Source organism: Macrobrachium nipponense, chromosome 19, assembly GCF_015104395.2.
Source record: "Macrobrachium nipponense isolate FS-2020 chromosome 19, ASM1510439v2, whole genome shotgun sequence".
NCBI lineage: Eukaryota > Metazoa > Arthropoda > Malacostraca > Decapoda > Palaemonidae > Macrobrachium > Macrobrachium nipponense.
In genome coordinates this window covers 53,186,372-53,213,386 of record NC_061088.1, presented here as the reverse complement: position 1 = coordinate 53,213,386, position 27,015 = coordinate 53,186,372, and the positions used below count along the sequence as shown (strand labels likewise).

The 27,015-nt window shown below is 42.0% G+C and overlaps 1 protein-coding gene across 2 annotated transcripts in view; it reads left to right on the top strand.

Moving 5' to 3' along the window:
- LOC135216974 (tripeptidyl-peptidase 2-like) overlaps positions 1-27,015 on the top strand; it is a 280,577-nt gene that overhangs the window by 41,946 nt on the left and 211,616 nt on the right. For both annotated transcript variants that reach the window (XM_064252520.1, XM_064252513.1), the window contains exons 2-5: positions 7,623-7,734; positions 8,344-8,472; positions 8,606-8,773; positions 9,498-9,667. In XM_064252520.1, coding sequence (XP_064108590.1) covers positions 7,623-7,734; positions 8,344-8,472; positions 8,606-8,773; positions 9,498-9,667 — 579 coding nt within the window. The remainder of the gene's footprint in view (positions 1-7,622; positions 7,735-8,343; positions 8,473-8,605; positions 8,774-9,497; positions 9,668-27,015) is intronic.

The window sequence follows — 27,015 nt, the reverse complement described above, 5'->3', positions numbered from 1 at the left end:
TTTGAAGAAGAGATCTGTCTTTAGCTCTTCTTAGCAAGAGCAGTATCACACCCTTGCAAAGGACATCTCTTCTTTTTTTGCTCCTTTATCCCCGCACCTTTTTCCACACGGAGCACGGTTAGAGAGGTTTCGAAATCGTCTTACGGAGAAGGCAACTCAAGATCTACTCACGCACATCAGCCAAGAAGTTTAGGCCGGCAGTGCCGATAGAGAAGAAAGAGAGACCCTCTTTTGTTCAGCCCTTTCGAGGGGCCTCCTCTTCTAGAGCCCCTCTTAGAGGTCGAAGACCAGAGAGAAAGAGTAGACCATCTAGAAGGTCCTTCGGGAAGTCTAGATGAACAGCAAGTCCTCCAGACGAAAGTAGGCGCCAGGCTACTCCACTTTGCCAAGTCTGGGCGCAGAAGGGAGCGGACTCCTGGTCCCTCTCTATCCTGAAAAAAGGATACTTGATCCCCTTCAGGGAAAATCCTCCCTTGACGGACAACTCCAAGGAGTTAACCGCCAGATACTCGGATCCGGTCCGAAAGCTTGCTATGTTGCAAGCAGTGGAACAGATGATTTCCAAGGAAGCGGTAGAACTGGTTCAAGATCTCCAGTCCCCAGGATTCTACAATCGGCTATTCCTGGTACCGAAAGCATCGGGGGGATGGAGACCAGTTCTAGACGTCAGTGCCCTGAATTTCTTGTCTTGAAGAAGAAATTTTCAATGGAGACGTTTCTCTGTTCTATCTGCTTCTTCGTCCAGGGGACTGGATGGTGTCCCTGGACCTTCAGGATGCGTATTTCCATGTGCCAATTCATCGGCAGCAAGGAAATATCTGAGTTCATGTTCCAAGGGAAAGTGTTCCAGTTCCGAGCGATGTGCTTGGACTTTCGACTGCCCCTCAAGTCTTTACGGACATCATGAAGAATGTAGCTTATTGGCTACATCTGGAAGGGATCAGGATCTCGTTATATCTGGACGAATTGGCTAATAAGAGCCCAATCGGAAGGAGAAAAAATGTCTGGAGGACCTTTTAGTGACTCTAAAGTTGACAAAGTCCTTAGGACTTTTAGTAAATCACGAGAAATCCATGCTGACTCCCAGCAAAGTATTGTCTATCTGGGGATTCAGATGGATTCTCGGGATTTTCTAGCGTATCCTTCGCAGGAAAGGAGAGAACGCTGCCTAGAAAAGGTGTCAGTCTTCTTAAGGAAAGAACATTGTTCCGCGAGGGGAATGGATGAGCTTGCTGGGGACCCTCTCTGATGGAACAGTTCGTTTCCTTAGGAAGACTTCACCTACGACCCTTCAATTTTATCTGAAGGAGAAGTGGGATTGGAAGTCCAACAATCTGGGAGAGACTTTTCCAATCTCGAAACGGATCAAAGAGAATATCCGTTGGTGGTTAGATCCACAGAAACTAAGCAAGGGAAATCTCCCTTCGCTTACAGAACCCCCCGCGCCTAGCGTTGTTTGCAGACGCCTCAGATTCAGGGTGGGGAGCGACCCTAGGTTCGCAAGAAGAATGTCAGGCATTTGGGAAGGAGAACAAGTGTCCTGGCACATCAACAAGAAGAGCTACAGCCATTCATCTAGCTTTGGTTCAATTTCGAGGAAAAACAGGTCTCAGGTCTGGGGATTCAGATTCACTCGGACAACACAACAGCCCTCGCTTATATAAAGAAGCAAGGGGGACGCATTCCTTTTCCCTGTACGAATCAGCAAAGGATCTGCTGATTTGGGACACAGGAAAGGAAGATCTCTCTCCTCACAAGGTTTGTACAGGGAGGAGAAAAATGTCCGGGCCAGATCTGTTAAGCAGAAAAGATCAAGTCCTACCCACGGAATGGACTCTCAATCCTCAGATTTGCCAACAACTGTGGCATCTGTGGGGAAGGCCCAATATAGACCTGTTCGCGACCAACAAGAACCACAGATTAGAAACCATCTGCCCTCCCCGATCTCGGATCCTCAAGCAGTAGCAGTAGACAGCTTTCTGCTAGATTGGACGGGCTTGGACGCGTACGCCTTCCCTCCTTTCAAGATAGTAGGAGAAGTGTTGAGGAAGTTCGCTTGCTCGGAAAGTGGAAGAAAACCAAGAATGACCCTCATCGCTCCCTTTTGGCCGGCTCTCGATTGGTTCACGAGGTGTGCTGGAGTGGTTAGTGGATTTTCCAAGATCGCTTCCACTAAGGAACGATCTTCTCAAACAACCCCACTTCGACAGGTTTCACCAAAAACCTCCCCGCTCTAAGTCGACGCCTTCAGACTGTCGAAGGACTTGTCAGAGCAAGGGGGCTTTTCACGAGAAGTGGCGAAGGCTATTGCAAGAGCCAGAAGAGTCTCCACTTCAAAGTATATCAGTCGAAGTGGGAGTTGTTTAGAAGATGGTGTAGGGAAAAGAAAATATCCTCCTCCAGTACCTCTGTAAACTGAATCGCAGATTTTCTCCTATATTTGAGAAAAGACTGTAACCTGGCAGTTCAACAGTAGAAGGGTTACAGAAGTAGCTGGCCTCAGTTTTTCGACATAGAGGAATAGATCTGACAAACAATAAAGATCTTCATGACCTTATAAGGTCTTTTGAGACCACGAAAGAACATGTAATCAAGAAGCCTAGCTGGAACTTGGATGTGGTCCTCAAGTTCCTAATGTCGGAAAAATTCGTACCGTCTCACGCAGCTTCGTTTAGGGACTTAACAAGAAAGTCTTTATTCCTTTTTGCGTTAGCAACAGCCAAGAGAGTGAGCGAGTTGCAAGCTTTGGAAGGTAAAGTGGGGTTTAAGAAAGATTCAGCGATTTGCTCCTTTCAACCATTTTTTCTAGCGAAAAATGAAAATCCCTCAAAGCCTTGGCCAAGAAGCTTTGAGATAAAAGGAATATCTTCATTAACAGGGACACGAGAACTAGAAAGGACTTTGTGTCCAGTCAGGGCACTCAAGTTCTACCTGGAGAAGAAGAAGTTGCTGAAGGTACAGAAGAAAGTCTTTGGTGCTCTGTAAGAGATCCGAAAAGAGCGATTTCTAAGAACGCCCTTACATTCTCATAAAGATGTAATAAGGGAAGCTCACCTTAAATGCGAAGAAGAGCATTTCAAGGTTCTCAGAGTGAGAGCTCATGAAGTGAGAGCCATAGCTACGTCGATGGCTTTTCACAAAACATGGTCGCTTCAGGCTCTTTATAGAGTCGACATTTTGGAGATGTAATTCGGTGTTCGCCTCGAATTACCTAAGAGATGTTAAAATTTCGTACGAAAGTGCTTTGCTCTGGGAGCGTATGTTTCGGCGAATTCAGTGCTGGGAGAAGGGGCTGAGGCTAATCCTTCCTATTTAGTTTAAGGCTTAAATTACTGTTTATTGGTGGTTGTTTTTATTGGTTAATTGTCAGAGGAATAGGACCCTCTTACAATTCATAGATTGTAACAAGACTAACATGGTCAGGTGATCGGGATTGGCTTCAGTGCTCTTTGTGATTTGTTTAATAACCTTAACTCTGTCATGTAAGAGGGCGAGTCTCCATTGATATGACAAAAGGTCAAGGCTCTACCATGTAAGTGGGTCAGCCCCCATTGTACGATCCAGTATAGGCTCTGTCGCGTAAGCGGGGCTAGCCCCCATTGACACGATCCAAAGAGTTATTCAACCATAGGTTCATTTCCTCGTTGAAACTCTTGAGGCAAGCAGACTCATCGACAGTAGTCATGAACGTCTTCAGCCCCAATAAGGTAGGAACTATGGATTATGTTATCCAAGAACATAGGTTGTTTTTTTCCCTGTTTTTAATGTATTTAGTTAAGTATTATTTTGTTTTTAGCTGTCTCTTGCCCGCCACCAAGGGTGCCAATCAGCTAAGTATATATCTGCTGGGTAAGTTACTTGTACAAAAATGATATTGTTAAGATACAATAAAGTTTTGTACATACTTACCTGGCAGATATATACGATTAATGGCCCACCCAGCCTCCCCTCAGGAGACAGGTGTAGGAAATTATGGCTTAGAAAACGGGAATAGTTCCAGACCCCGCCACCCAGCGGCGGGAATGGTGGATCACCTGACCTACCTGTCGCGTGTGCCGCTAGTTTTGAAAATTCTGTCGGGACGACCGAGTCTATAGCTAAGTATATATCTGCCAGGTAAGTATGTACAAAACTTTATTGTATCTTAACAATATCATTTTATACAAATTTGTTAAGGATTCCTTACCTGATGTATAGGGCGAGGCATCAAAACCATGGAAAGGCTCAGGGTCATCTGGGTCACTGTCACTATCAAAGGGGTCTGAAATGAAAAAAAAAAATAATAATAAGGTTATGCAACATTCAAAACACATTTTGTACCACTATGAAGTTAGTGTATGTATGTATGTAGGGTGTAAACAATTCCAACAATGAAAATGAGAAAAATGAAATTGCTTACCCTGATTGTACACGTACAGGTGGGTGGGCGGGCTGATACAGAGGTCCAGGTACAGGGGATCTGGAACTGTCACAGTAGTACAGGGAGATCTGGAACTGGTCACAGGGTAGTACAGGGGGATCTGGAACTGTCACCACTTCTGCAATAAAATTACAAAAGAAGAAAATTAATGAAGTTACAATTTACTCTTACATTAGTTGTTACATTAAAAAAATTAAACACATTTTTAAATATGTACACTATGTAAACACTAAAATTAGTAAAACATTTCAGAATTCCTTACCAGGACTAGGAGTGGGAGGTGGTGGCTAGGAGACTTGTGAAAGAAAGTGTCAAGCCTGGACTGCACACTTCTCTTCGTCTGCTTCTCCTTCAGGGTCTCCTTGTAGAAAGTCACCAATCCATGATTTCCTCTCTTGATTTTGTCAAACCTAGAAACATTAGGGTCTTCTGCCTCAAAAGAAGCCAAGGCTCTCTCCAGATGAGTAAAACCCTCTGACAAGCCTTTCACAGTTAATGACCTGGGTTTTGGCTCTGGTGCCGCCTCCTCTTCCTCAATCATTTGTTGTTCAAGTTCTAGTAAGTCCTCTGCAGACAACTTCCTCTCCATGGGAAGCCAGCAGCTCTGTTACATCATCAGGTTCAAGATCTAGTTTCAGCCTCTTGCTTAGCCCTACGATCTTCCTCATCACAGTCTCGACGTCTTCTGCCTGGTCAAAGCCTCAAAACTGTGCACAAACTGTGGACACAGTTTTCCTCCAGGCCCCATTTAAAGTGGGTCGTCTTCACCTCGTCCCAAGCACTTTGGCAAGTTCTTTTCACTAGCATCTTGCAATGTTGTTTTAGGCCCTTCCAGAATTGCTTCAGTGTTCAACATCCCGTTGTTAGCTTCTATGGCCCCTCAAAGAAAGCAAAAACGTATGGTCCTTCTAAGGTAGTAAGCCTTGAAATTAGCTATTACTCTCCCTGGTCCATTTGGCTGTATCAGCGATGTGGTATTGGGTGGGAGGTACACCACCTTCACATTAGGATGCATGTCGCTCAAATTTGAAGGGTTGGGGACCAGGGGCATTGTCCAGGACTAAGAGGGCCAATAAAAGGCAGACCCTTCGAAAGTCAAATACCGCTCCCAATTGCTGGCACGAAATGGGTCATTTGAAAAAAAAAACAAATCTTCGAAGACCATTAAGGTAACCCACGCCTTCTTGTTAGATTTCCAAATCACAGGGAGTTGACTCTTGAAAATGCCCTTGAAAGCCCTGGGATTCTCAGACCAAATACACCAGCAAGGGCTTCAGTTTCAAATCACCACTTGCATTGGCCCCAAACAGCAAAGTCAGTCGCTCCTTTCCAGCTTTATGGCCAGGTGCTGACTTCTCCTCCTTGGAAAGGTACGTTCGATTTGGCATTCTTTTCCAAAAATAATCCAGTCTCATCCACATAAAGACTTGGTCAGCCGTGTAACCACCATCCTTAATTATCTCAGCCAAACCACCTGGAAAACTTTCTGCTGCTTCGCTATCAGCACTAGCAGCTTCACCTTGCAGCGCCACATTATGCAAAATTTGCACGAGCCTTAAAACGGTTAAAACCAACCTATACTCGCGGAAAATTCACCCACAGCACTGCCTTCGCCAAACTTTTTCACTACTGCCTCATGCAGCGCTCTAGCCTTCTCTGGATCACACTTAAGCTCACCGGAACACGTCGCTGGTTCTGGTCCTCCAGCCAGATCATGAGCAAGTCTCCATTTCAACAATGCTGCTGGCTACGTTGCTTCTCGTTTATCACCGTTGACTTCATCGGTGCAGCATCCTTAACATGCTTCAGAATACGTTCCTTATCCTTCACAATGGTTACCACCGTGGTCCTGCTCAAGCCTAAAGAACGGCCTATTTCGGTGTTAGTTTTCTCCCTTCTCCGAACGCTTTATCACGTCATATTTGACCTCCATCGTGATGACCTTCCTCTTCTTGGATGAACTATCATCGGAGGAAGTACTTTGGCGTTTAGGAGCCCATTGTAAATTTGCGAAAATGGCAAGGAATTTCAGCAACGTCTCAGCACACAACCTAGTGAAATGCAGGCAGGCACGCGATTGAAGTGGCGTCCTTTCGTATTGTTTTTACGCTTGGCGTCTCGACCGTTCCGAGGTCGTTGTTCGGTCAATTTACCATACAGTTAATAGCGTTAATTAATTTATGCACCTCCGTTCAAAAACTAGTTCTGCATATGAGGTATCGTTTAAAAAGCATAAACAAAACGTCGTAACCTGGAATTTGTGTTGTAATCTAACCAGAAACTTAGTTTTTTTAATTATGTACTGGAAACAAGCAATGATTTTTCATTATATTTGCGCTTTTGGACTGTTTTAAACTGCGCATCCCAAGCTAGTGTATTCATTCGCCCGCAAACTAGTTCCGCATATGCGGCGTCACTAAAAAAATTCAAAAAATACGAAAAAAAAAAAAGTGTCAAAAATCATCATAACCTCAAAATTTTTGTTGTAATGTAACCAAAAACATATTTTTATTATGTACTGTGCTAAACTATAAAGGATTTTTATCATAGCATGCGTTTTTTAAAAGCGTCGTTAACTCGGAGCGTCGGAAGCGTCAGCGTCGTAACCTCGGAACAAGCGTCGTAACCCAGGACGGAATTTCCATTGAATATTTAAGAAAAAGCGTCGTAACCTCGGAACGTCGTAAGCCGGAACCGTCGTAAGCCGGGGACCGCCTGTATAGCTATATACGTATATACCTGCCAGGTAAGTATACATTAAACTTTGTTTTATCATAAAAACTTCATTATTATTATATATATAAAGGATTAGTTTATCCAGACTTCTTGAGACCATATATGTATAGATGGTACTATTACCCTAGTGTAAGCCAGACTCTATTAGATAGGATTTTTCCAACAAATGACAGGATTTTTGGAACCTAACCCCATTGTAAGTATGAGAATACCCATATACTTACCAAGTATTTACAGATTGGAGCCCTCCCCCCTCCCCTCCATTGGACATACAAACACAAAAGAAACGAGTCCTCTGTGTTGTTGTTCCTATTGTTCCCCAATAGAAGCACTATCGTGTACTTCATATTTAAGCTGCCATGCAAATGGAAAAGTCTAGCTATGTAATTACTTTTTAAGTATAGTAGTACATGGAACTTCATTTTATCCTGAAAATACCATGTTTGATTTTTTTTTTTTATTGCAGGAAAGAAACTGGAGTGGTTAGCTTGATTAATAAATACCCAAACTATGATGGACGAGGGGTAGTCATCGCCATCTTTGATTCTGGTGTTGATCCTGGTGCTCCTGGTTTACAGGCAAGGCTTCAGTGTTTTGTATATACTGCATAGTATTGTGTTAATTAAGAAATACAATTGCAGTGGTATATGGTAATTGATGATTTAATATTGTCATATGAGCTTATATATTGTTCAGCAGTGATTTACAAGGTTTAAATATCTTTTGTATTTACTGTTACATGTGATATTTTATTGCAATTGAAAAATGCTTTGTAGAAATTCATTGATTATTACACTTTCAGGCTATACCTGGTAGTCTTTTACAGGTTTTTACTGTACTTTCAAGTAATAATTCAGGTGCAATACCCAGTGTAAAATAAACTCGTTTTGTAAATATTTTTGGCTAGTAATATTTCTTTTCCATGTACATAGCTCAATATATATGGTAAATTGGTCTTTTTTCATGATTCTGTTCAGTGGTAGGCATCCATGTTGTGCTTCACTGCAGCTTTTCAGTCTTGTATCTAACTTAGTTTTTTGTTCATGATCCTGAAGAAATTCTAATAATAATACAGTAATAATAATAATAATGATGATAATAGATTTTATTTCAGCTCAAGACCATATCCATGTAATATACAAAGTATGTATAGACAATAACACACTCCTCATTTATGCTTGATACAGGTAACTACAGAAGGTAAAGTAAAGATCATAGATCGTATAGATGCATCAGGAGCTGGTGATGTTGATACCTCAACTGTAGTAGAAGCATCTGAGGGAGTCATTGCCGGCCTCAGTGGTCGTAAACTTAAGGTATGCAGTTATTTAGTTTTTGAAATTATAATAAGTTTGTTTTTCTGCATTTCTAAGAATGGTAATATTAGGTAATGTGAGAATAATTTACTTTATGAACTATTCCTGTAGTACCTCATTATTTTTTATATAGGTTCCAGAATCATGGGTTAACCCTTCCGGGAAGTATCATATAGGTGTCAAAGGAGCATATGCCATTTATCCCCAACGACTACGTGAGCGTGTGTCAAAAGAACGCAAGGAAAAGAATTGGGATACTGTCCATAAAGCTTTAGTAGCAGAAGCACAGAGAAAGTTACAGGTTTGTACTGTCTTCCTATCTTTTATTTTTGTTGATGGTAAAAAGATTAGTGGGTGAATGTATCAGCAGAAAGACTCTCTTTGAGATATTTAATACAGTAGTAACAGGAAAGGTCAATGTTCTGAAAGAAGTGGACTTTCTGGAGGCTTTCCCCCCCCCCCCCCCTCTCTCTCTCTCTCTCTCATCTCTCCCCTCACATCTCTCATCGTCTCTCTCCTCTCGCATTCTCCAAGTCCTTCGTCTCTCTCTCTCTCTCCTCTCTTTTTACAGTATTTTTCATGGGTACAGTATTTTGTGAAAGTGTTTGTATTATAATTTGTTCATATAATATTGATAGGTTATTTTGCATTTACTGCTATATTTTTCCCATTTAGAAAAGGGTTTATTAAATAATCTTCCTATTTCCTGAAAAGGAAGTGTTTGAGGTGTTCTTTTGTAAAAGATGAACATTGGCAAAGTTACGTTTTGTAGTTTATGGGTCTTACAAGATTTTGTAACTAAATAACTAATTTTAGTTAAATTTTTCAACCTATCATTCATACTTCTTCGGAAATTTCTTACTTTTCATGATTTTGACCCATACTACTGCCTAAGGAGTACATTGCCCTCAGCATGTAAGCCATGTAAGGGATAATTGGAAGAGATTTGTCAAGGAATTATGAATGTTGAATCCTTTTTAGGAAGAATTTAAGGCTAAGAATATTGTTGCAATTCCTTCTTGCAGGCTATCGAGAGCAATAAGAGTCCAAATGGAAATGGTGGAAATTACCTAGAGAAGCTTACAAAAGAAGATGCAGAGTCCAGGGTTGCACAGCTAAATGCCCTTGAGAAGAAGTATTATGATTTAGGACCTGCATATGACTGTGTTGTATATCATGATGGAGATATGTGGAGGTAGGAATTTGTAGCGTTTTGTTGATTCTGTAGATGGTAAAGTGGAGTTGAAAGTGGTATTGAATCATAAAATTTAATCTAGTCCAGAAGTGAAAAGGAACTGAAATATCCCAGATTGAAGGATTTTATTGTTTTATATTAACCTGGCAATATGAGAAGCATCCTCATATTAAGGTAGGTTGCGAGTACAGTGTCATCATTTTACATCAAAGGCTGTTTAGTACTTTTATTATATTAGGTGAGAATAATTTGCTGGTGGGATTTTTTTTTTTTTACCATATGGTTTATTGAAATATAAAATGTTTCAACTACATGTTGATGTTGAGTGTATAATTTTAAAATTGCTGATCTTGACACAATCGTACTTAACATTAGTCTTGTCCACTTTGTTAGTGTTTACAGTACAATAGTACTGTTTTTCTCTTACAAATGGTCCCATTTCTTACTTAATGTATTTAAAGGACAAATTTGAAAACTGACATTTTTTAAATAAATCCCACCTCTCCATTATGTCTATAGCTTTTAATTCCGCGCCAGCGTTAGTTCAACAGATTGAAACAATAAATGAAAACACTTGGTTTTCTATGAATGGTTGTTTCTATCTATTTACTTCCCCCACCTCCCACCAGAGGAACGATAGGTACAAATCCCCCTGGCAGGTCAGTCTGCTTCTGTCACCAGTTTCTTTAGAAGATTGGTAGTGTTATTTGAATCCTTGTTTTCCGTTGACTACTTGGTTTGTAGATTTACTTGAATTTTCTTGTGGATATGGATGGTAACAAAAGAATAGGGACCTGTAAGGTAAGAGGTTTCTGTGATAGGCTTTATTCTAGTTCTACTGAGACTATTGACTTGTGTGTGAAATGTCAAGGAAAAAAGTGTATGAATCTTGTGAATCTCGGTCAAATTAATTTATGATGAAATTGGTGAAGTACCATAAACAAAGAGAGTATAATCTTTTGAAAAAGCATCAAAAAAAGCAAGAGATTAAGTCTGCTAAGGCTAGTGCTAAGGGAGTGCATGCTTTGTCTCCTTCCCCCTTCTAGTAACTTTGTTAGGACCTATTCTTTTCATTCTTTTACTCCTACTAGAGCTTCCCAATTGATTTAGGATGTAAGCTTTTGATAGAATTGAGTCAGGTCAAGCATTAAGGGTTTAAAAGGGCTTGATAAATCAGTTAGCCGAAGTTTCACAGAATATTTTGTCGTCGTTGCCCTCCCTGGGGTCTCTTGTTGGTTTCAGGTAATTCCCTTGCATTGGAGGTAGGGTCTGCACCCCTGCTCCTGAATATTTCTGTCCTTGGCACATCCTGCCTTGCTCCTTTGCTTCCTGGAGCAACAGGGAACCGGGGACATGTCAGGGAGCAGTATGAATCTATACCCATTGTCCCTTCCTCTGGTAGGCCTGACGTCAGTGCAGACATCAGACTTAGTTCTCCTAAGGCTCGCTCGCATATTTCTTTAAAATACTATCATATATGAATGCTGTAATTACAGTTGTACTATTATTATTATTCTTATTATTTGAAAATATAAACATATACATACCTGTACCATAAAAATTCTCTCATCTCGGTTAAAGAGAGAGAGAGAGAGAGAGATAAATTACATGAAGTTAGTCAGCAGCACAATACTCACTCCCCCTCCTGTCACATTACTTGACATGTTTAACAGCTGTGGATCTCAGCTTAGTACCTGGATGTTAAAAGAAAGGTCCAGGGTAGAATGGATTTTCCTTCATTGTTACATAGTTTTTTAATTTATAAACTAAAATCTTACTATTCACTATAGTATTTTCTTTAAGGAATTGATATTATTGCTTTTTACATTAATTTTCTTTAATGAATTGATATTATTGCTTTTTACATTAATTTAAACTACTTAACAAAATAAGAAAAGTATAAGATAGATGAAAATTTATGTATGAGATCATCCAAACCATTCTGCAAGTAGCCCAAGAATCACTAGGTTTTGGGGGCATTCCTGTAGATTACCCTGTTGGACAATAGGATACATAAGAAAGTCTATCTCTCTGTTGTTAGGAGAATATTCTAGTGTAGACTATACACATTCATAAAGATCTTGATTACTTTTAATTAAATGACTAAATTTCAGTTAACAAGAGTAGGCAGATATATACTTTATACCAGTATTTTATGAGTAGGTCTACGTGTATTCTTCAATGTTAGGATACCATATGAAAAATTTTTGAAGACACTATAAAACACAATAAAGCAGCAAGAAAAACAAGAATAAACACAACAACAACTGCAATAAAACAGCTGAATATAAGATAAGCCTATAATCCAAACATCACAAGCTGTGTAAATGGACAAAAAGACATGGAACCTTATAGGTCTACATAATTTTTTATGATCCTGTTATTTCGAAAGGTGATAATGTTCTTAAGAAAATTCTCAGCAATTTATATCTAGTATGACTTGCATAGCCTTTCATAATGTAACTTTTTGTTAAAGGTATATTCTGGTTTGTAGAGTGCAGTCACTGCTTGTCATCCTTCCAAATGTGTAATCAATTTGAAGACTATTAAAATATAGTGAAATCAATTTGAAGACTATTAAAATATAGTAAAATTTCCTAAATTGATATGAAATACCAGTTAGCATAGCTCTGAGAAAGTCTGTGTATATCAGACAGTAATTACCATTGTCCAGTGATTCAAGTGATCTGATTGGAACGCAGACATTCCCTGTGTCGCATCCATATTCAGGTGCTCATTTACGAAACACAACATTGCAGCAACACTGAACACTCCTGACTTCATTCATATTTTCCTGTTATTTTTACCATTTTTAGGGAGATTTGTATTATGATTTTATTTCAGGGGATATAACATTTCCTTTTGATAATCAACACAATGTGTATTTATTGATGAAACAACCATTGTAAAATAAATGAAGATGAAAGGAACCACAAATTGACCAACTTTTTAAAACTATTTCCAACCAATCAGCTTCAAGGAATGGTCATGACGTAACATTGGCGAGGCTTAGCTGCAAAGCTAGCTGGTCTTTGCCATAGGAGCACACAGGAATAATAATGAAAAAGTTATGTTTGTTCATGACACTTACCTGCCAGATATATATATAGCTGTATTCTCTGACGACCGACAGAATTTAGAAACTCCCGGCAAACGCAGTGGTCGGCTAGGTGGTTAGTACCCATTCCCGCCGCTGGGAGGCGGATACCGGGAACCATTCCCATTTTCTATTCAGATTTTCTTCTGTCGCCGGTCCGGTAAAGCATTCTTTCGGTTAACACCGACCTCCGCTTAGGATTTCGAAAACTTCATTTGTCACTTGAGTATTTGGATTGTCTTTTGGTTTCGGACTTGGCTTAGTGATTTGGCATACGCTATTGTGGTTTGGATTTTGATTTTGGCTTTGATTTTTCTTAGAATTGAGATGTCTGGATCTAGTTCTCTACACTAGTGTGTGTGGTGTAGAAGAATGTAAGGTGAGGCTACAAAAGCCTCGGTAGATCCTCACACAGTGTGTGTGAATTGTAGAGGGCATGTTTGCTTGTTGGATGATAGGTGCAAAGAATGTGAAGTATTAACTGATGTCGAATGGAAGGCGTATGAATCTTACATTCGTAGACTTGAGCGTGACAGAATTAGGAGGTCTTCCTCCAGGAGTGCTTCTGTTAAAAGTCAAAGTAAAGTTGCTCAATCTAACATAAATGTAGAACATGTTACGCATAACCCTATAATTTCTCCTTCAGATAAGGAAGTGATTGTTACCGAAGGGAATGCCCTTTCTACATTTTAGAATCGATTCGGAACCTTGAATCGAAAATGAAAGTGCTACAATCTAATGTGCAAAAGTGTAGTGATAATGTTAGTGCCCCTAGTGAAGTGGAGGGGGCGTCAGATCGGTCCTATAATGCCTCCAGGTTGAGACCTCTGTCGGACTCCCAGAACACAGGGAATGGACATGTCGAAGGCCGAAGGAGGGTTACGGGAATTAAACACCGGTCTGGCGTCCCTTCGGCAGATCCTGAAGACGCATCCCAGGCTGCCAAAGATCGCGCGCAAGCTCGAACCCTTGAAGGAATGCTTCTCTTCCTCCGAGACGTCCTCACCTCACCGTGGGTGGAATCTCGGAAGACCTCTCCGACTGAGAGTGGTAAGGAAGACGTAAGGTGTCGCACTGGCGGCCATCGTCTTTCTCGCCCTCTTAGGAAAGGTCTTACGGAAGAGTACGCAGCCTCTCCAAGTGAGAGTGGTAAGGAAGACGTAAGACGTCGCACTGGCGGCCATCGTCTTTCTCGCCCTCTTAGGAAAGGTATGATGGAAGAGGACGCTTCATCGAGAGATCGAGAGCGTCCTCTGCCTCGATTTACGCTTCGGTCTTCTCCGGAAGACTTCAAAGACAGTATCCTGCACAAGAGATTTAAGACGCTTTCTGAGCGTCCTGATTCGAGTCCGGAGAGAAGGAAGAAGGCGTCCCCTCGCCCATCTTCTTCTTAAAGGTTCTTTCCATCATATGGTTCTTCACCATCAAAAAAGACCCTCGAAGCGATTCGTCAACAGTTGGATGCGTTTTTCGCCAAGAAAGAAGAAAGATCACGTAGTCGTAAAAAAGATCTATGGCTACCCGTCAAGAAATCTAGACGTTCTCCTGCGGCTTCTCTTCGTTCTTCGTCATCTTCTGTTTCGTCGCCTTCTAGACCTCATCGACTCAATCAGGAACGCGCAAGTAGTCCTGCTGAGAGAGTCTCTAGAAGTATTGGCGGTAAAGAAAAAGACAATAGGCGCCGCACAGGCGGCCGCCGTCGTCTTTTCCAAGAGTCGAAGAACGTTCAGAAGGATCGCTCAGAAATAGAATTGGGAGGAATTGATCTTGGCTTACAGGAAGAGAATATTCAACAAAAGAAACGCTTTGCTAACCAGGACGCTTCTCGGGACGTTCGGTGTCGTAAACGTCGGCTGGAGAGACTTCAGACGCACGATATTAGTTCAGAAGAAGTGTTAGTGTTTCTGCATATAACGTAAGATATGCAGCTAAATAAAAGATTTAATTTTGTATATGTATATTCGTTATACAATCTGTGCGCATGTATCACGTGGTACGTCACGTGACATGCCATGACGTCATCACAAGGAATGTAGGCCGTGAATGATTGGACCTGCGGCAGTCTTCTAGGAACAGCGAGTTAGTAAACATTGAGTTGGATAGATTTTTGCGTTTAACACTGGTAGCAGAGCGTGGTTGGAGAGATCATAATGGCGTCAAGCAAAGTGGGCCACCTAAGTTTCAGTGATGAAAGCGCATATGAAAGCTGGAAGAAGGACATAGACATATGGTGTGAACTGACCGAACTGCCGAAGAGCAAACAAGCACTAGCTATACACCTGTCCTTGGAAGGGCGCGCCAGAGTGGCAACCTCGAACTGGAGACAAGCGATCTAAAAAAAGAAAATGGTGTGAAAACTATCATAGAAAAACTTGACAGTTTGTTTCTTGCTGAAAAAGGGCGTCGGCAGTTTACGGCCTTTCAAGAGTTGTATAATCTCAGAAGATCAGAGAATACGGAAATAAGGAAGTTTGTTTCTGAGTTTGAGCACACATACTTTAAGTTCAAGAAACAAGAAATGGAACTACCTGATCCCGTAATGGCGTTTATGCTTCTTGCATCATGTGGTTTAAGTGACAGTGAGCAGCAACTAGTGATGTCAGCAATCGCAGAGGTATCGTATGATAATATGAAATCTACGTTAAACAGAGTGTTTTCTGGCAACATCGGAGAAAAAGATAGTAAGGGTGTGCAGGAATTAAACACAAAACCAGTCACTGAGATAAAGAGTGAGCCGGTCTTCATGACTAAGGACGAGGGTGGCACTGCAGAAACACCAGAGAGTGCTCTGTATGTTAGGGGGTACCAGCGTGGAAGAGCCAGACTACGTGGTGAGGGTGGTGCAGTGAGAGGCCGTGGAGGATGGTCCCACTTCAGCAAGAGGACAATCACGAGGAAACAAAACCCAATTGGTCCAGATGGCAAGGTGTCAAGGTGTGTATATGTGATTCCCGATTCCATTGGGCTCGTTACTGTCCAGATGCGTACGAAAATTCCGGAGGTTTCGGGAAGGCAACGAAAAAGGTGAATAATCTTCGAAAACAAAACAGTGAAAAGTGTTCACTTGTCCCTGTTTGTTGGGTACACAGGAAATGGCGATAAGGAAGGAAAACTTAATAAGCTTGTAGATGAGGCCAAGGGATGTGCGTTATTGGACTCAGGTTGCTCAACTACGGTGTGTGGAGTTGACTGGTTGAGTAATTTTGTTTGTGGTTTAAGCGATTATGAACGTAAAAAGATTGTGGAAAATGAATCATCATCCACATTCACGTTGCAAGTGGTAATACAGTGTTCCATCAAACGTGTTTGTCTTCCTTGCTCTATTGGCGGAATCAGCGCTACCGTGACTACAGACGTGATAAGTTGTAACATACCACTATTGTTGAGTAAACGCTCAATGAAGAAGGCTAAAATGATCATAAACTTTGGAACAGATCAGGTAAATGTGTGTGGGAAATTGATTGATTTGAAGACATCGTCATCGGGTCATTATTTAATGCCGGTGTCAGCTTGACTAGGAGAGTGTTGCCAAACCATAGCGCTGGCAACACTGTGGGGAAGCGATGTGAGAAAGACTGCTTTGAAACTACACAAACAGTTTGGCCATCCTACAGCTTCAAGGTTAATTAAACTTGTGAAAGATGCTGGTATTAATAATTTGGAAATTAAAAAAGCCATTGAAAAAGTAAACAGTGTGTGAAGTGTGTCACAAGCTAAAGAAGGCCAGACCACGTCCTGTTGTGTGCATCCCCATGGCGAGTAAGTTTAATGAAGCTATTGCAATGGATTTAAAGATTTGGGGAAAGAAATATTTGTTGGTGATCATAGACATGGCAACCAGGTACTGTGCTGCCACAGTCATTAGTGACAAGCGTGGAACAACCATTGTGAGTGAGTTATTTAAAAAGTGGATTAGTATTTTTGGTGCACCGCAAAAAATTCTAACAGACAATGGCTGTGAATTCAATAATGATGATATGAGGGTGCTAGGAGAAACATTTAACATCAAGGTGATGACAACCTCTGCAGAGAGTCCATGGAGCAATGGAGTGTGCGAGCGACAGAATGCTGTGATTGGCGACACTGTCAGGAAAATCATGGATGACAGTAAATGTAGCTTGGAAGTGGCTTTGGCATGGGCAATATCTGCAAGAAATGCGTTATCCAATCACTCAGGGTTCGCACCCAACCAGCTTGTTTTCGGTCATAATCCTGGATTACCCAGTGTGTACACGAATAACCCACCAGCTTTAGAATTTAGTACATCAGAAATTGTGAGAGACAATTTAAATGCATTACACTGTGCTAGACAGGAGTTCATCAAATCAGAATCAAGTGAACGTTTGAGGAGAGCTTTGCGACACAACATACGTGCAAGTGATGTCAATAACTCGAAAATGGTGGGATGAAGTATTTTATAAAAGAAATGACAGCCCTGAATGGCATGGCCCGGGTATCGTTATTGGCAAGGATGGGAAGCAAGTTTTTGTGCGACACGGTGGTGTTTACGTAAGAGTACACGAGTGTAGGTTAGCGCATCCTCCCGCTAACAGCCCAATAGTGAAAGATATGTGTAGCGTTGCTCCAGAGACAGTGCAAGAGGAAAGAAAACAAACGTCGCTTTGTTACAACCATGAGTTGTGTGAGGAAGACTCTGAGGATGAAGAGTCTGTGAATAAGTCCGCAGAAGTGGAGATCGAAGAGGTGGATGCATCTGAATATGCAGAGTGAAAATATAGAAATAGCGACAGAAGCAGCATCAAAGGATACATCAAGGCTTTCAGTTGGTGAAAGGGTAAGAGGTATACACATTGAAAGTGGTTAATTCAGGTCGGGTAAAATTGTCAGTCGAGCCGGTAAAGCTACTGGAAAATACAAGAACTGTTATAATTTAAAGTGGGACTATGATGGAAGTATCTCTTGGGCAGATTTGAGTAAAGATTTTAGTGATTTAGAGATTGTTGATGACAACACTGAGATGATGGTTCTATTTAATTCGGATCAAGTCTTAAGTGCCAAGGAAACAGAAATTCAGAACTGGAAGGATAATGATGTCTATGAAGAGGTGAATGATGTTGGACAAGATGCACTATCAGTTCGATGGGTTATTACTGAAAAATTAAAAGGGGGAAAACCAGTGGTGAAAGCTCGTTTAGTTGCGAGAGGTTTGAAGAAGACAGCACAGATTTGAAAAAAGATTCTCCTACGTGCTCCAAGGAGGCGGTGCGTTTGGCTTTGTCACTGGCCGCTACACGTCACTGGGACTGCCACACAATGATATAAAAGCAAGCATCCTTTGCAGGGGGACAAGATTGAAAGAATTGTACACCTGCGTCCTCCACCAGAGTTTGATGAAGGTAAGCTGTGGAGGTTAAAGAAGACTGTTTTACGGCTTGTGTGATGCCACTCGACAGTGGTATTTGAGTGTTAAAAATCTGCTGCTAAATCTGGGAGCTAAAGTGTGTACACTTGATCCGGCGCTGTTTGGTACGTGACAGCAAGCTGAAGGAGTGGGTGGTGTGCATTCATGTCGATGATTTTTTGTGGGCAGGAACACCAGAGTTTAAGCGACAAGTGATTGATCAGTTGAGAGAGACATTCACCATAGGGAGCTCAGAGACTAAGGCCTTCAAATACGTTGGGAATAATGTTGTATCAAACAAGAATGGCAGCATAGCTCTTGACCAGTTTTTCAGTATGCAATGACCTTGAAACCAATACCTGTGAGTAGACAACGGGCTGCGGTGAAGTCTGCAGAGCTGTCCGACTCGGAGAAATCAGAGTATAGAGCTATGATTGGACAGTTAAGCTGGATTGCTACTCACACCAGACCTGACATTCATTTGACTGTGTGAGTTAAGTGGGTTACGTTGCAATGCAAACAGTGTCAGATTTAATGTGACTCAACAAAGTCATAGAGAGAGTAAAGACTGATAATGTTAAATTGTATATGCCAAGGATGAGGAATCTTGAAGAGTGTCACCTCGAGTGTTTTTCCGATGCCTCGTTTGCCAACTTAAAAGGAAATGGATCACAAGGAGGATTCGTGATTTTCTTACGGGATAATGATATGGAGAGATGTCCAGTATTCTGGCAAACAAGAAAAATTAGAAGAGTGGTCAAGTCCACCCTATCAGCTGAAAACAAAAATGGCGCTTTGGAATGTGCAGAGACTGCAGTTATACCTGGCTAGGAAATTCTGTGCGAAAATTTCTGGATGTAGGAGCATGAAAATAAAATGTTTCGTTGACAATAAAAGCCTTGTTGACGCTCTTCATTCCTACAAGAATGTGGAAGATAAGAGATTGAGAATTGACATAGCTGTTTTGCGAGACATGCTAGAACGTGGTGAAATTACGGAAGTGGTTTGGGTAGATACATCACAGCAACTTGCTGATTGTCTGACAAAGAGAGGGGCGTCGACCGAGCAGCTACGTGCTGCGGTCAGCAGAGAATGAATGGAGACGACAGCAGTTAAAACTCTCCTTCCAAGACAAAGAAAGAAGGGGGAGAGTTTTAGTGTTTCTGCATATAACGTAAGATATGCAGCTAAATAAAAGATTTAATTTTGTATATGTATATTCGTTATACAATCTGTGCGCATGTATCACGTGGTACGTCACGTGACATGCCATGACGTCATCACAAGGAATGTAGGCCGTGAATGATTGGACCTGCGGCAGTCTTCTAGGAACAGCGAGTTAGTAACATTGAGTTGGATAGATTTTTGCGTTTAACAAGAAGGATATGAAGATGAATATGAGGACGCTTTTGAGGACGCAAGGAGTATTACAACTCAAGACCGTTTTAAAGGAGTGTTTACACGACGTCCATCACGTCAGGACGTAAATGAGGACGCTTTTGAGGACGCGAGGCGTAGTGCTAGTAAGGACGCTCGTCGTCCTTCATATCAGGACGCGTTCCAGGACGCAAATGAGGACGCTTTTGAGGGCGCTAGGCGTCTGATGCATAAAGTCACCCTGGGAAGAAAAGAACAGGTCGCTAGTCAGAAGGTTAAGCGCCATATGCTTCAAGGTAGTAGAAACTACAATATGAGTGCTCGTCAAGAGAAATTGTATGACGTTAGTTTGGAAAATTCGGAGAGAAAGTCAAGGTTAGGAGAACATAGCAGACTCTCCTCTTCAAAATTCATTTCAAACACAAGACCTACGGTTCGAAAGGGAGGTGAAACTTTGGTTTCTTCTCGTTCAATTCAGAATAAGACTATGTCTCCATTAGAAGATAAATCGTCAAGCGAGGCTGTTTCGGAAGAGGAGGAGGATCCTACAACCTCATCCTCTGTGGATTATAAGACTTTGACTCGTCTTTTAAAAGATTTGTTTCCCGAGAAGTTCCGAGCTCCAGTTCCTCTCTCTCCACCTTCGCAACTAACCTCTTCGAAGGCAAGGAAGACTCCAAATTTTGTCAAAATGGCCATACCTCGCTCTCGACTAAAAAGGGCTGTTTTGTAAAAGAATCCATGATTGGATGGAATCCAAAAAGACAAAGGGCAAGACTTCTTTTGCACTTCCCCCCACAAGGCTTAGTGGAAGATCGGGGAAGTGGTACGAGACAGAAGAGGAAGCAGGTTTAAGAATCCCCGCTTCCGCACAAGGGGATTTCGCCAACTTAGTGGAAGCTCCTAGAAGATCTTACCTGGCATCAGCAAAAGTTTCGTGGACAATGTCGGAGATAGATCACCATCTCAAAGGCCTTTACAAAACTTTGGAAGTTTTTAACTTTTTAGATTGGTGTTTGGGCGTCTTGGATGTTCAGTCTAGAAGCCCAGATTCCATCTCATTGGAGGACTTAGCGTGTATTTTGTCATGCATGGACAGAGCAGTAAGAGATGGCTCCGACGAACTGGCATCACATTTTGCGTCGGGAGTCCTGAAGAAACGCGCACTCTTCTGTAGCTTCACAGCTAAGTCAGTGTCGCCAGCGCAAAAAGCAGAATTGTTGTTCGCTCCCTTTTCTGCTCATCTTTTTCCACAATCGATGGTAAAGGATTTATCAGTAAATCTCCAAGAACGAGCGACGCAGGACTTGTTGTCTCGGTCTTCAAAACGTCCTACTGATCAGACATCTTCAAGAACCACGCAAGCTTCTAGGAAGAATTATAAGCCCTTTCGTGGAAGAGCCTCTTCAAGAGCTGCTGCTCGAGGGAGGAGTTCCCTAGGGGCAGAGCCCCCTCAAAAACCAGGGGAAAGAAATGACTTTTCGGCCCTCCAGACACCAGTCGGGGCGAGACTCGCTCTCTTCGCCGAAGCATGGAGGATAAGAGGGGCGAACTCTTGGTCACTCGAAGACCTTTCGCCCTCTTATCAGGATTCAAAGCAACAGATCTTATTAGACCTTTTGGATCAGATGTTGGAAAAGAGAGCAGTAGAAAGAGTTGTATCACGGAACTCTCCAGGCTTCTACAACAGGCTTTTCCTTGTTCCGAAGCACTCGGGAGGATGGAGACCTGTCCTAGACGTAAGCAGGCTGAATCTTTTTGTAAGGAAAATAAAATTCAAGATGGAAACTGCAGTCTGTTTTAGCTGCCCTGAGACCAGGAGATTGGATGGTGTCCTTGGATCTCCAAGATGCCTATTTTCATGTTCCGATACATCCTTGGTCCAGGAAGTTCCTCAGATTCGTTCTGAAAGGACAGGTCTTCCAATTCAGAGCTCTGTTTCGGGCTGAGTACAGCCCCTATGATATTCACGCTTCTGATGCGAAATGTAGCAAGATGGCTCCATCTCTCAAAGATAAGAGTTTCACTCTATTTAGACGATTGGCTGATCCGGTCCACGTCAAAGGAACAGTGTCTGGAGGACCTACATACGACATTACAGCTGACGAAGGACCTGGGCCTTCTGGTCAACTTCGAGAAGTCCCATCTGATTCCCACACAGTCCATCGTGTATCTGGGGATTCAGATGGATTTAGTGGCTTTTCAAGCATTTCCATCCATAGAACGTCAGCTAAAATGCTTAGAGAAAGTATCGGTCTTCTTAGAGAAGGAAATATGCTCGGCGAGGGAATGGATGAGTCTGCTGGGGACCATTTCCTCGCTGGAGAAATTTGTTTCTCTGGGAAGGCTGCACCTCAGACAGCTTCAGTTTTTCCTAGCGGACAACTGGAAGAACAAGAAAGACCTAGACGAGATTTTGAGAATCCCTCAATCGATCAAAGAGCATTTGAAGTGGTGGTCCGATCCCGTCAAGCTATCGGAAGGGATGTCCCTCAAAGTTCTGAGCCCAGACCTAGTGTTGTTCTCAGACGCGTCCATGACGGGCTGGGGAGCAACACTGGGGGAGGAAGAAGTGTCAGGCCTCTGGAGAGGGGAACAGAGGTCCTGGCACATAAACCTCAAGGAGCTAGAGGTGATTCGTTTGGCACTTCAATGCTTCGAGTCAAGGATTGTGGGACGAATTGTACAAGTCAACTCGGACAACACCACGGCGCTCGCATATATCAAAAAACAGGGAGGAACTCTATCTCGTTCCCTGTTCAGGATAACAAGGGAAATCTTACTTTGGGTGAAGCTGAGAAATGTAACGATTCTAACGAGATTCGTTTCAGGACAGCAGAACGTTCGTGCGGATCTCCTCAGCCGTCAACATCAAATGCTTCCAAACGAATGGACTCTCCATCCAGAGATTTGCAAGGAGTTATGGAAACTTTGGGGACGCCCACTGGTAGACCTCTTCGCGACAGCAAAAACGAAGAGGCTTCCTATTTACTGCTCTCCGGTTCTAGACCCAGGAGCAATAGCAATAGACGCCATGCTTTGGAATTGGAAGGGGATGGATCTCTACGCTTTTCCTCCATTCAAACTCCTGGGAGAGGTAATAAGGAAGTTTGCGGCGTCGGAAGGAGCAAGAATGACGTTGATCGCCCCCTTTTGGCCTGCAAGCGACTGGTTCACAGAGGCAACGTCATTTCTGATAGATTTCCCAAGGACACTTCCAGAAAAAATCGATCTACTCAGACAGCCCCACTTCGAGAGGTATCACGGAAACTTCTCCGCTCTGAGTCTGACTGCATTCAGACTATCCAAAAGTTGGCCAGAGCGAGAGGTTTTTCAAGATCGGTGGCAAGAGCTATTGCCAGCGCTAGAAGAACATCTTCCCAAGCTGTCTACCAATCGAAGTGGGCTGTCTTCAGAAGTTGGTGTAGAAGGCAAAATATTTCCTCCTCCACGACCTCTGTGAGCCAGATTGCTGATTTCCTCTTACATCTTAGAAATATAGACAAACTTTCAGTGTCAACGATTAAAGGCTACAAAAGTATGCTGTCAACGGTCTTTCGACACAGAGGCTTGGATTTATCAAATGATAAAGATCTTCACGATCTATTGAGGTCCTTTGAAACATCAAAAGCTCCACGAGACAAGATTCCCTCATGGAATTTAGATGTTGTCTTAAAGTTTTTAATGTCAGCCCCATTTGAGCCTATGCACGGCTGCCTCTTTGAAAGATGTAACTAGGAAAGCTATTTTCCTAACCGCTTTGGCAACAGCTAAGAGGGTTAGCGAAATCCAAGCTATGAGTAAACATGTGGGTTTCAGAGAACACAATGCGGTGTGTTCACTGAGCCCCTCGTTCTTAGCAAAGAACGAAAACCCATCCAACCCCTGGCCTAAAAGCTTTGATATCAAGGGGTTATCAGAGTTCGTCGGACGAGAGCCGGAGAGAGTTTTTGTGCCCTGTCAGAGCTCTCAAATTTTATCTGGAAAAGACCAAACAATGTAGAGGCCCGTCAGACAACCTGTGGTGTTCGGTCAAGAGGCCGGAATTACCAATGTCTAAGAACGCACTGGCGTTCTTCTTGAGAAACACCATCAGGGAAGCTCATTCGTCCTGCACGGATGGTGATCTTAAACTGCTAAAAGTTAATGCTCACGAGGTTAGAGCGGTAGCTACTTTGGTGGCTTTTCAGAAAAATATGGCACTCAGTGATATCCTGGGTGCCACATTTTGGCGAAGCAACTCTGTGTTTGCTTCACACTACCTCAGAGATGTGAAGGCGGACATATGAGAATTGCTACTCGCTTGGACCATACATTTCCGCGGATACAGTATTGGGGACGAGAAGCAATACGAACCCCATCCTTTAGAAAATGGATGTGTGTGATTTTAATTATGGGTTTGTTTTTTACGGTCGTAGGGTTGGCCGCTTGAGGCGGTCTTCCCTTTAATTAGCCTGAAAGTTATGGGACTAACTTTAGTGAGGCTAGGTTAGGTGGTATTTATTATGCTTCGTTGTCTTCAGTATGGTCAATATGGTCTAGTCACATTGTGGTCACGCTCCCGTTGACAGATCATCTAGAACTATCCAGCTATACTAGAATTTCCTTGCTGGAAATTCTAGTTAAGCAGAAGCAGGCTTGGGTGACAGTAATCACGAAGTCAGCTATGCTAACAGGTAGGGAACCAAGATGTCAATCATCTGCATGTGAAATGTTTCCAAAATCCTTCTATTCTGTCCCTTCCCACCTCCAATGGTGGGATTCAGCTATATATATATCTGGCAGGTAAGTGTCATGAACAAAATGATATTGTCATGATACAATAAAGTTTGTTCATACTTACCTGACAGATATATATATAGCTGTATTCTCTGACGACCGACAGAATTTCGAAACTACCGGCAAACGCAGTGGTCGGCTAGGTGGTTAGTACCCATTCCCGCCGCTGGGAGGCGGATACCGGGAACCATTCCCATTTTCTATTCAGATTTTCTTTACCACTGTCCCCTGAGGGGAGGTGGGTGGGTACTTGATTATATATATCTGTCAGGTAAGTATGAACAAACTTTATTGTATCATGACAATATCATATTATAAAGGTTTGGTGGTGTCGTAAAGGATGAAGTTCCTCGTTGCCCATGGATATGTCCAGAACGACTGCAAGGGCAAGCTGAGACTCCTTGGTCACGCATGATAAAGGCATCACTGAAAGGGATAGGGATTGAATTAACTGTAAGACTGGCGAGAATTGAAGCCCTAATACCCTTTAATTGAAATAATAATGATTACAGAAAACGCACCGTATTTGTGGGGGATGCATTCCAGACCACCCCACAAATAGCTAAAGTCCATGAATACTTAGAACCCCTCTTAAAATACTTATAACTGCCAATTTTAGAAAAAACCCTCTTAAAATGCATATAACTGCCTATGTATTTTGATAGTTCAAAAAAAAAAGGAAACCCATCTAAAAATGCTTATACCTGAATATTTTAAGTTTTATCACAGAAAGTGCATTTAGTCATGAAAATTATATGAAATTGTAGGCAGTCCCCAGTTATTGGCAAGGGTTCCATTCTTGGCAGGGTGCTGATAAGCGAAACCTGCTGTTAACCGAAACCGGGAGATTTATATCACCACGTTTTGGTTAATGGCGCCTCTGTTACGTATGTTACGGCGCCAAAACTATTATCAGCACCTTATGGCACCATAACTATTATTGGCACCTTATGGGGCTTATAACCAAAACTTGGCCTATATGGCACCATAAATCACTGATTTTATGGCGCTAACAGGCCCCATAAAACTGGATTGCCATTGCAGAGTCTGCTGAGAACTGAGGACTGTCTGTGCAGTAATTTGTGATTTTTTTTCAATGAAAAATTCCATGAATAGGCAAATTTCCTGCAAATAATGTGTATATATGTTCCATACAAAAATCCGCGAAGAGGCGAGTCAGTGAATAGCGTGGGTTGACTTTAACTATAGAGCGTTTACCTTTCTAATATTGCTCTGGTGGGGCCAGGTAGAAAAGGCAGAGTTGTCATATCTATGGGTATGGGAGTCCCATTAAATGCTTCCCGCAGATATAAACCTTCTTAAGAGGATTCATTTTAGACCTTGGAAGTCAAGGAAAAGGGTTTGCTTCTTCCCTGTTAAATTTTTTTTTTAAATTTTATTTTCATTCCCGATTCTATTTAGCTATTCCTTCTTTCTCTTTCTATAATTATAGATATGTTGGATGGCCTGTTGGCTCCGGTGTTTGAACTTGAGACATATATTCATAGGTCAATCAATCTATTATGCCCTTAGAAAAGACAATTGCTCATTCCTTCTTTTCATAACATTTTCATCAAAATCATCCAAGTCAGTCACAGGACTTACTTTCCCTTTTCTTTTTTGAAACACTGGAGTTCCACTATATTTCCCGCCTCTTGCTTCCTTGTTAAGTCTACGAATAGTCATTTCTGACACTTTTGTTGCTTCAGAAGTTCTCTGGATAGCCTTCGAAACATCAGTTACAGGACCTTCATGATGTTTTTATAAAATGAAGTATTTCAGGAAATTATAGACTACGTATTTCCTTGGCCTCAGGTGGTGGGTGAAGATGTTTGCGGGAGTCACTTGGGCTGGACTGTCCATACTTATCACAGTGGGTGATCAAGAGCAAGTATCCTTAAATGATACAGTGGTCCCCCCGTATTCGCGGGGGATGCGTACCAGACCCCCCCCCCCACCCCCCCCCCCCCGTGAATAGTTAGAACCCGCGAATGTTTGGAACCCCTATAAAAATGCTAAAAACAGCCTATTTTGTTAGTTAAAACTCAAGAAAAACCCACTAAAAATTTTCCTACATGGTTTTTTTAATAGTTTTATCACAAAAAGTGCATTTTATGATGAAATTCATCAAAGAAACCAGGAATTTGTGGATATTTATCATGGAAAAATACCGCGAATGCGTGAGTTTTCCGCGAATAATGCAGGGAAACGTTCCCGAGAGAAATCCGCGAATGTGTGAGTCCGCGAATCTGGAGAACGCGAATATGGGGGGCCCACTGTATTGGCCATGACCCTTTAAATCCTCTTAAAAATCATAGGTCCCCTAAACTCAGATTTGGCATCGCCGGGGAAAAAATATGCCATATCTTCATTTTCAGTAATGAAACTGAGGTTTTAACAAAGAATATACGAAATAAGATATATTAAAAATATCTGATGCAAACAAAGAACCACATTTCAAGAAAAGAAAACTATTTCAATAGACTCCATGAAGCTAATGATTACCATAACATGAAAATTGGCAACGTATGATATCTGTACAAGCCACACCACAGCGATCTTAGAAAAGTAAATGCACTATAACTATCAACATCCCTACAAATGGCACAGCCAATCAAAATTCACTGATATTGTACTGTTTGCAAATCTGAATTAATTAGCATGCAAACAATAGGTGGTGATGGCTGAGAAAAGGATGGACTAGAGAACAAAAGGAGGGTTTACTGAGATGAC